This window comes from Symphalangus syndactylus, chromosome 14, assembly GCF_028878055.3.
Source record: "Symphalangus syndactylus isolate Jambi chromosome 14, NHGRI_mSymSyn1-v2.1_pri, whole genome shotgun sequence".
NCBI lineage: Eukaryota > Metazoa > Chordata > Mammalia > Primates > Hylobatidae > Symphalangus > Symphalangus syndactylus.
The window spans coordinates 16,371,366-16,381,112 of NC_072436.2; the positions used below are offsets into that span (position 1 = coordinate 16,371,366).

The 9,747-nt window shown below is 53.5% G+C and overlaps 1 protein-coding gene across 5 annotated transcripts in view; it reads right to left on the reverse strand.

Annotated features, from left to right (window-relative positions):
• Positions 1 to 9,747, reverse strand: part of OGFOD3 (2-oxoglutarate and iron dependent oxygenase domain containing 3) — a 28,854-nt gene that overhangs the window by 18,860 nt on the left and 247 nt on the right. For all 5 annotated transcript variants that reach the window (XR_008650936.2, XR_010115567.1, XM_055242988.2 and 2 more), the window contains exons 2-4: positions 6,761 to 6,990; positions 3,136 to 3,211; positions 1,089 to 1,131 (exon numbers count right to left, since the gene is read on the reverse strand). Coding sequence is in view for 3 of the 5 variants with exons in the window: in XM_055242988.2 (XP_055098963.1) it covers positions 1,089 to 1,131; positions 3,136 to 3,211; positions 6,761 to 6,990 (349 nt within the window). In the remaining 2 variants the exon portion in view is untranslated. The remainder of the gene's footprint in view (positions 1 to 1,088; positions 1,132 to 3,135; positions 3,212 to 6,760; positions 6,991 to 9,747) is intronic.

The following is a 9,747-nucleotide window of genomic DNA, read 5'->3' on the forward strand; positions in this document are numbered from 1 at the left end:
CCTAGGCGACAGAGCGAGACTCTGTCTCAAAAAAAAAAAAAAAAAAGAAAAGAACCCTGAGGAAACCGCATGGGAATTGGAGCTAACACCAGCTGCACCGGGGACTGACTCCCAGTCACTGCCCATCAGGAGGGCGAGGCCACAGTGGGCGGTGGCTCCGTGATCCCTGTGGCTGCGGTAACACAAACCAGGGCTTTAAAACAACACAAGTTTGTTCTCTCACAGTTCTAGAGCCCAGGAGTCTAAAATGGAGGTGTGGGAGGGGCCCTGCTCCCTCCCAGGGCTCCAGAGGAGGTCCTGCCCGCCTCTTCCCATGGCCGCACCGCTCCCGTCTCTGCCTCCACTTCACAGGACCTTTTCCTCCTCCCTCTCAAAGCTCCTGCACCTCTGTCTCCTACAGGCACTCGCCATTGGATTTAGGACCCTAAGCCTCTGTCTCCTACAGGCACTCGCCATTGGATTTAGGGCCCTGAGTCTGGGACGGCATCATCTTGATCCTTATCTACATCTGCAGAGGTCCCTTTTCCCAATCAGATCATGTCCACGGGCTCTGGGTGAACACACGATCCGAGGCCACTAGCCGACCCCCTGCAGCGTGACGCTGGCGTCACACAGGGGACAACAGCCCCACAGGGCGTCCATAGAGGCCTCCAGCTCGGAGGTTGCAGGATGTGTCACAGCGTGTCTGTCCCACGGAGGCTCTGCTGTTTCCTGGAAGCTCCGCGGGCTCTCCTGTGTCCAGCACACACAGCCGTCTCCTCGCTGGGCTCCCATCCCGCTCCCTTGCCGGCTGCCTGCTTCCAACCCCCTCTATCCCCCCATGTGAACTGGAGCCAGGCATGCTGTGACATGCTGTGAAGAGATGGCCACGCACATCTAAGGACACGCTCTTCCCAACGAGGGGACACTGCGCGAGTTTCAGTCAGGCGCAGCTGCTGCAGCTGGTGCTGAGGAACACCACGGCAGGCCCCACCCACATTCGGGGGCACGCAGGGAACCCTGCACGTCTGTGCCTTCCCCTTCCCATCCAAGTGAGAGCAAAGTTGAAGGGTAAAAAAAAAGGGGGGCAGGGACTACATTCAACTCACCCCTCCGTCAGATCCTCCCAGGGAGAGCCCCTTCTCAGCTATGCTGTAGGGAGAAAATAATTCAGAATTTAGTTGCTAGAATTGTCTATAATGTATCATCTAAGCAAACATCAATCAGCAAAATTAATGCAATGTTAGTGGGTCCTGCGTGTTTAATGTTTATGACGTAAACAAATGTTTAGACCAAAGGACTCAACTTTCAAAGTTCAGTGCGTAAGCAACAATACTGCCATCGCTGTCTTGTCAATATTTGACTCAGCTTAGAAATGACTGGGCTTCAGCACTTCGGGAGGCCAAGGCGGGTGGATCACAAGGTGAGAAGTTCCAGACCAGCCTGGCCAACATGGTGAAACCCCGTCTCAACTAAAAATACAAAAATTAGCCAGGTGTGATGGCAGGTGCCTGTAATCCCAGCTACTCTGGAGGCTGAGCCAGGAGAATCGCTTGAACCCAGGAGGCAGAGGTTGCAGTGAGCCGAGATCGCGCCACTGCACTCCAGCCTGGACAACAAAGCAAGACTCTGTCAAGAAAGAAAGAAAGAAAAAGAGAGAGAGAGAGAAAGGGAGGGCTGGGCTTAGTCTATCATCGTCAACATCGAGAGCCACCTGGGCCAAGCTCGGGAGCCTGAGGAGCACCTAGGGGAAGGCCCGCTGCTCCCCATCTCTCCTGGGACCCCAGGCAGGCGGGGGAAGCTTTGAGATTCACCAGCTTAGGAGATAAGGGCCCTGCCCGTGGTGGGAGAAAAACACCCACGGGCCAGCTGTGCTGGACCAGAGAGGACCGCCCTGAGCTGCCACAGGTGCTGGGAGCCACCTGTGGACAGCACGTGGGGACACGCCGGTGCCTCAGTGAGACAGCAGTAACCCCACGTGAAGCTAGGCAGCATCCTCGGGGGTAGGCTCCCTGGGGAGAATCTCAGGGCAGGGCACGTGGCCCAGGGCTGCACACCATTCCACATGCTTATCGTCTCAACAAGTGGTTGGAAAATCAAAACTTTCTTTTAAGATCTCAGTAAGAAAAGTCCAGCACCAGCGGCCTCTGAGTGGCGTCCTGTGCTGCCACAAGTCACAGCCAGGTGGGCTGAAGTGCTCCCTGGAGGCAGTTTTAGAGCAGACACTGAGCGGTCATTGAGCAGTGTCCCGGAGGCTCCGTGGGGAGCAAGGGGCACTTAGCAGCAGCCCCCAGAGGCGGCCACGACCCCTGCAGAGGAACCTGGGCCTCCAGGTACTATCCCAGCTACTGCTTCACTGAGGGCCGTGGTCTCCTCTCCTGAAATCGGAAAATCTGAGCTTAGCCCTTGAAAGCACATAATTCTTTTTTTTTTTTTGGCGGGGGGATGGAGTCTCACTCTGTCACCCAGGCTGGAGTGCAATGGCACAATCTCAGCTCACTGCAACCTCTGCCTCCCAGGTTCAAGCAATTCTCCTGTCTCAGCCTCCTGAGTAGCAGGATTACAGGTGCATGCCATCACACTCGGCTAATTTTTTGTATTTTAGTAAAGATGGGGTTTCACCATGTTGCCCAGGCTGGTCTCGAACTCCTGAGCTCAAGCAATCCACCAGCCTTGGCCTCCCCAAGTGCTAGGATTACAGGCATGAGCCACCACGCCTAGCCTGGAAATTCTTATAAAATTATAACAAAATCTTTTTTTTTTCTGGAGACAGAGTCTCGCTCTGTCACCCAGGATGGAGTGCAGTGGTGCGATCTCGGCTCACTGCAACCTCTGCCTCCTGGGTTCCAGCGATTCTCCTGCCTCAGCCTCCTGAGTAGCTGGGACTACAGGCACATGCCGCCACACCCAGCTAATTTTTTGTATTTTAGTAGAGACAGGGTTTCACCATGTTGCCCAGGCTGGTCTCGAACTCCTGAACTCAGGCAATCCGCCAGCCTCGGCCTCCCAAAGTGCTAGGATTACAGGCGTGAGCCACCATGCCTGGCAATAAAATCTTTAAAACCGCTTTATTACTAACAATACTCTACTTCCCGCCCTGGCCCCACTCCACGTGTGTTTGTTGAAATTCCCCCGTGCTCAGGGACAGGCGGTTACCTGCGAATCCGCTCTGCTTCCTTCCTGGTGATGACGACATCGGTGACACCTCTGCCGCACTTCCTGGGGGTGCAGCCTGTGAGGGGACAGCCAAGGTGAGATGCAGTTTCCAAGGCCATCGGCGCATGCCCTTCCAGGGAATCAGGGCCAGAGCTGGCTAATACGCCCGGTCAAATGTGAATTTCAGACACACACAACCGCAGCTCTCCAGCGTGCACGCGCTTTGTGCGGTGCGTCTGGAGTTCACGTCTCACTGGGCGACCTCGGCTTCCAGTGGCTCCAACTGGAGATTTAATCCAGAAGCACCTGTTGCTGCCTCAAACCCTAGGAAAGCCACAGAAGCCCCAGACATGGCATGAACAGCATTCCTGAACCATCACTGACTGCAGGTCCAGACACCCACAGGCACCGTCAGAAAACCCTCCTGAGACCGCCAGGGGAAAAACCCTCCTGAGACCGCCAGAGAGGAAAACCCTCCTGAGACCGCCAGAGTGGAGCTTGTGGGTCTAGTCCCAGTCCTTCCCCAGGGCACAGTGAACTGCTCTCCACATCCCCCTGTCTCTCCCCGTACCTCGGTGATTTGCGGAGGCCGAGAGGGAAGAGGAAGAAGCAGCTCAAATGGGGGTCAGGGTGGTCGGGGCAGGGACAGGGGCAGGGTCGTTGGGACTGGAGCAACAGGGTCGGGGCAGGGGCATGGTTATCGGGGCAGGGGCAGGGTCGTTGGGGCAGGATCAGAGTGGACAGGAGAGTCAGGGTCATTGGGGCAGAGGCAGGGTGGACGGGGCAGGGTGGTCAGGGCAGGGTTAGGGTGTTTGGGGCAGGGGCAGGGTGGTCAGGCAGGGTTAGGATGTTTGGGGCAGGGTGGTCGGGGCAGGGGCAGGGTCGTTGGGGCAGGGGCAGTGTGGTCGAGGCAGCATCGCACAGATGCACAAGGTACAGCAGAGTGTCAGAGAGGGACCCAGCGACCCGCCCCTGTGGTTTGGTACCAAGTGCAGCTGGTTTCATGCGCTGGGCAGGCGTCAGGCCATGCCTGCCTGATCAGACAGCAGCCCACATGCACCAGGACACGGGGCAGACCCGGACTCCACAATATGCTTTTCCTCCCTCTCCCTACATCCTGCCTAAAAAGCCAGCCCTGAGCCTGGACGTGGAGCCTCCCTGCCGGGACCATGGGAATAAAAGCCTCACACTCAGTGCTGAGCGCCACCATCAGGGGCTTGGACCCAGGAATCACAAGGCACCGCGATGACCTTGGTTCCTTTCTCTGGGCCTTGTACCAGGAGATAAACAGAGCTCCACTTGGCTGAATATCAGGGAAGGGGGGCTGTAGTTACATGTGGTTAAATGATCTAATGGACATAGGTGTTTTATTTCAAAAACAAAAAGTCATTTTATGCTTTTTTATAAGGTTTACCCCACAAAACACGAGGACACAGGAAAGCGGAAAGCAAACGGCAAATGCAATGAGAGCCGCACAGGCCCGTGGCGCAGCCTCTGTACTAGCAACGAGAATCACTAGAGGGAAGAGAGGGTCCCCCGCAGCACAGGAGCGACTCGGCAGGAAGGGGAAGGGGCAGCAAACAGCAGACAGCATCGCCCCATGACACATATGGCAGCCAAAGCACAGACGCTGCTGGGTCCATGCTCAGTGGAGGTTCTGACGCCCCTTTCCACAACCGGTGGGTGAAGGAGACAGAAACTGGTGACGAGAATTTGTGCACACCAGCGTGGGTCAGGAGAAATACCCACAACATTGTAAAAAGGGACCAAAAATCCCACGCATTTCCAAATCTTTTAAATTTCCAATTCATGAGTTAAAAAACAATAATAATAAAAATTAGAGGCCAGGCGCAGTGGCTCATGCCTGTAACCCCAGCGCCTTGGGAGGCCGAGGCGGGTGGATCGCCTGAGGTCAGGAGTTCGAGATCAGCCTGGGCAACATGGGTGAAACCCCATCTCTACTAAAATTACAAAAATTAGCCAGACATGGTGGCAGGCGCCTGTAGTCCCAGCTACTCAGGAGGCTGAGGCAGCAGAATCACTTGAACCCAAGAGGGCAGGCGGAGGTTGCAGTGAGCCGAGATCACGCCACTGCACTCCAGCCTGGGCAACACAGTGAGTGACACTCTGTCCAAAAAAAAAAAAAGAAAAAAGAAAATACATCAAACCATTTGTTTTATTGTAAAATATATACAACATAGAATTTACCATTTTAGCCAAGCTTTTTAAAAAGTGCACAGTGTGGTGGCATCGGGCACGTGCAGCCGTCACTAGCACCACCTCCAGAACTTTTCCACCTCCCACAGGTGAAATCCCAAACCCATTAAACATGGACTTCCCATCCCCCCTCCCTCATTCCAACTTTTTTCTTTTTTGGCGGGGGTCAGGATCTCGCTGTCACCCAGGCTGGAGTGCGGTGGCACACTCTAGGTTCACTGCAGCCCTGACCTCCCGACCTCCCAACCTCCTGGGTTCAAGTCATTCTTCCACCTCTGCCTCCTGAGCTGGGGTTACAGGCATGCACCACCACACCTGGCTCATTTTTTATTTTGTAGAGATGGGGCCTCACTGTGTTTCCCAGTCCGGTCTTGAACTCTTGGCCTCAAGCGATCCTCCTGCCTGGGCCTCCCAAAGTGCTGGGATTGAGGATGAGCCACTGCTCCAGGTCATTGAAACTATTTTTAATGCCGGTAAATTATTAACGATCACAAGAAAAATTTCTACTCGGTGCTAGCATTCAAAAAAGAGTTTTGGAAAGCTGGGATGTTAGAGAGCGAACTTCTAAGAAAGAGAGAGCACCACAACAACACACAACAGACACACGTTCATTTTCTTGACTCCGAGGCGGTCCCGTCCCTCCCTGCGGCGCGGCTGGGACCACGTTCACGTGCGTCACAACGGCGCCCCTTTGTGGAAGAACTTGGCAATCTTTTCTTGGTTCAAGTACAAAGCATTAAATTGAATTTTTTAAAACCTGAATTCTGCCTCAAAAATCCAGCGGCGCATGCTGGACTTTTAAAACTGAGAATACATCCAGGTGGCATGGAATGCTCAAGAAAACAGAAGCGATAGGAGGCCTGCAGGCAGCGGGGTGTGCGGTGGCCGGCCCGGTCAGCCCTGCTCCGAGGCCGTGCGCTCTCCAGGGTGCTGAACCCCCGTCTGGCCAACCGCACCGCTGCTCCAGGCTCTGGGCTGCCCTGGAACCACCACCCCTCGCATCTCAGGCCCAAGCAGAACGGGAGGGGGGAGGCGAGCTGGGGCACAGGACGGTGGAAGGGCTGCTGGTCGTTTCTTGTTACATTTTCCCCAAATTCTCTGACTCTACCACATTCTCCAGTCAAAAAACCTTTCTGGTTTTGACTTTCTCATCCCTATCTTTCCAAGGCAAACCATCTCCTCCGCTGGACCACACAGCTTACTAAAACGCCGACCGTGGCCGGGCAGTGATGGGCAGAGCCCGAAACACCTGCACTCCCAGCCAGATGTGGACTAGCCAGCCTGGAGGGGAGAGGTCATCTGCTACCCCCAAGCATACCACATCCAACCCAATTCCCACCCCTTTATCGCAGCCAATGTCCTTTAACCACATTGAGTCTCATTTTAAAGTGTTGCTTTCCCGAACTACCTTCGAACCTGCGGTGACTGTCGTAGTCCTCAGAGCAGGGCACCTCGATGAATCTCCCTGCCACGACCTCGCCACGGCGGGCCAGGACCTCTGCGACCCCGTCGTCGGCCACCAAGCTGCTCCAGAGCAGAAGTGCGGTGAGCACAAGGCCGGCCCCCAGGCCCGCGGTCCTTAGCCACGGCCTCTGCCACAGCCTCTGCACCTCCCGTGGGGCTCGGTCCTTCTTGGTGCTGAGAACAGAAAACAGGCCACGTCACCCAAACACGGAGCGAGGCCAGAGAAAATGCTCCCCAATCATCAAAGTGCATGCACCATGACCCAGCCTGCACTCACACCTCACCCCTGAAACGAGGGCTTCCTGCCTGGGGCCAGCACTGTCCACTCAGGAAACACGGACTCTTCCCTCCCTTTCCCTTCAGGGGTCTCCAGTACACACTAACTGCCTCCTGAGCCCGGGAGTTTGAGAAACACTGCAATAGAGACTCATGGGTTTTAAGCAGAAGAAAAAAAAAAAAGCCAGACATGCTCCTTATAAAAGCCACTTTAGGCCAGGTGCAGTGGCTCATGCCTGTAATCCCAGCACTTGGCGAGGCCAAGGTGGGCAGATCATCTCAGGTCAGGGTATCGAGACCAGCCTGACCAACATGGTGAAACCCTGTCTCTACTAAATCAAAAAAAAAAAAATAAATAACTGGTTATGGTGGCACATGCCTGTAGTCCCAGCTACTCGAGGGGCTGAGGCAGAAGAATCATTTGAACCTGGGAGGCAGAGGTTGCAGTGACCCGAGATTGTGCCATTGCACTCCAGCCTGGGCAATGAGAGCAAAACTCCATCTCAATAAATAAATAAATAAATAACAAACACACACCACTTTAATGTGAGATGTTTCACAACAAAATAAGGATGTTTAAAAGGGTTTGCTTAGCAAAATGGGACAGGATGGGGTGCCCTGTGGTGCAGCTGCTCTCAGACAGGCTGTTAGTGATGGGGGCCTCCATGCAGGGGTGAACACTAAGGACAGGGGCCACTGGAGGAAGGTTGTTTCCAGGGTGGGGCAGAGGTGAGCCCCCTACAGCTCAGGTTATTCCATCAGGGCTGCACTCACTCCCGTCCTGTAAAATAAGATTCTCGTCTGTTCCAAGGAGCAGGTATTGGGCCTGTCCCAACGCTGATAAGAGAGGGGCTTTGGACACATGTATTTCCAAAACTTGAATAGAGGCTCATTTAAGGCATATTAGGACAATATTTTATTTTTTTATTTTTATTTATTTATTTTTTTTGAGACAGAGTTTCACTCTTGTTGCCCAGGCTGGAGTGCAATGGCACAATCTCAGCTCACTGCAACCTCCGCCTCCCGGGCTCAAGCAATTCTCCTGCCCCAGCCTCCTAAGTAGCTAGGATTACAGGCATGCACCACCACCCCCAGCTATTTTTTTGTATTTTTAGTAATAGAGACGGGGTTTCACCATGTTGGTCAGGCTGGTCTCGAACTCCTGACCTCAAGTAATCTAACCGCCTCAGCCTCCCAAGGTGTTGCAATTACAGGCAAGAACCACCACGCTCAGCCTCAAAAGTCTACATTTCTATATTAACCATTCAGTGCTGACAAAAACTGTTACTTGGTATTTCAGAAAATGTACAAGTTTACTGGAAATTTTTAAAATGTATTAATTAAATAACTTCTCATATTACTATTGAAGGAAATAGATACGTGTATGTTTATACTTGAAATATTCTTTTGGAGAGATCTGGTTTTTGGGAGAAGGTAGAATACTTATAAATCATCACTAGGTCATTCATTTATGCTTAATAAAATTATAGCTGCATGCTAGTCTGATGGTAGTGGATCCCCAGAACTTATTAACCTTAGTGTCACCAACGTTGGCATACAACCCCCCACTGCTAAATTTGACTGGCTTTTAAAAAATTATAGCTGTGGCCAGGTGCAGTGGCTTATGCCTGTAATCCCAGCACTTTGGGAGGCTGAAGTGGGTGGATTGCTTGAGGTCGGGAGTTCAAGACCAGCCTGGCCAACATGGTGAAACCCCGTCTCTACTAAAATTACAAAAATTAGCCGGGCATGGTGGCAGGCGCCTGTAATCCCAGCTACTTGGGAGGCTGAGGCAGGAGAATCTCTTGAACCCGGGAGGTGGAGGTTGCAGTGAGCCGAGATTGTGCCACTGCACTCCAGCCTGGGCAACAGAGCGAGACTCCGTCTCAAAAAAAAAAAAAAATTATAGCTGTGAACTAGCATGAGGCATTTAAGATCCTACCTAGTAGACTCCAAAAGCAGCTGAGATGAAAAGGGGATAAAAATCTCAAGAACAAACTATGAGGTTTAAGAGTTATTGCAGTCTATCCAAACCTGAGGTGTCCTCCTGATATTTCTAAACTGACGACTTCAATGTGCAAATCGTCAACTGAGGGGAATTGGGCACTCCCCAAAAGAGCAAAATATTAATATCAAGCAAGCGAGAAGCTGTATTCTGCACGTTAGAGGTTCTTTCACTAATACCTGCAAACCAATGATCACCTGTAACATTTTAAAATCCTAAAACTAAGCCATTCCTCCATGGCACCCGATCCTCTAGAATTCCGCAGGGAAGGCAGGTTTCGTGGTTTAAAAGTGAAGGCGGAGGCACGCTCCGGGCTCAGGCGGACTTTCCAGGCTGCTGGGTGGGTTATTCCATGGGACAGCGACAGACAAACGGCAGGTTCCCGGAGCAGCAGCAGCAGCTCATCAGGCTGGGAGCAAAGCCCCTCTGGGATCGGTGGGCCTCTGCCGTCGGCCACCGCGGCTCCCGCCCGCACCTGCCTTGCTCCCAGCATAGGCTGCGGTAGACCCCGCCCCCCGCGGCAGACCACGCCCCACCGGCCTCACCCCACCCCCCCGTCGGGCCAGGCCCCGCCCCATCAGCCCCGGTCCCGCCCACTCCACGGCCTTGTCCGCCGCCGCAGCGCGCGCCCTTTCCCTCCTCGCCGCTAC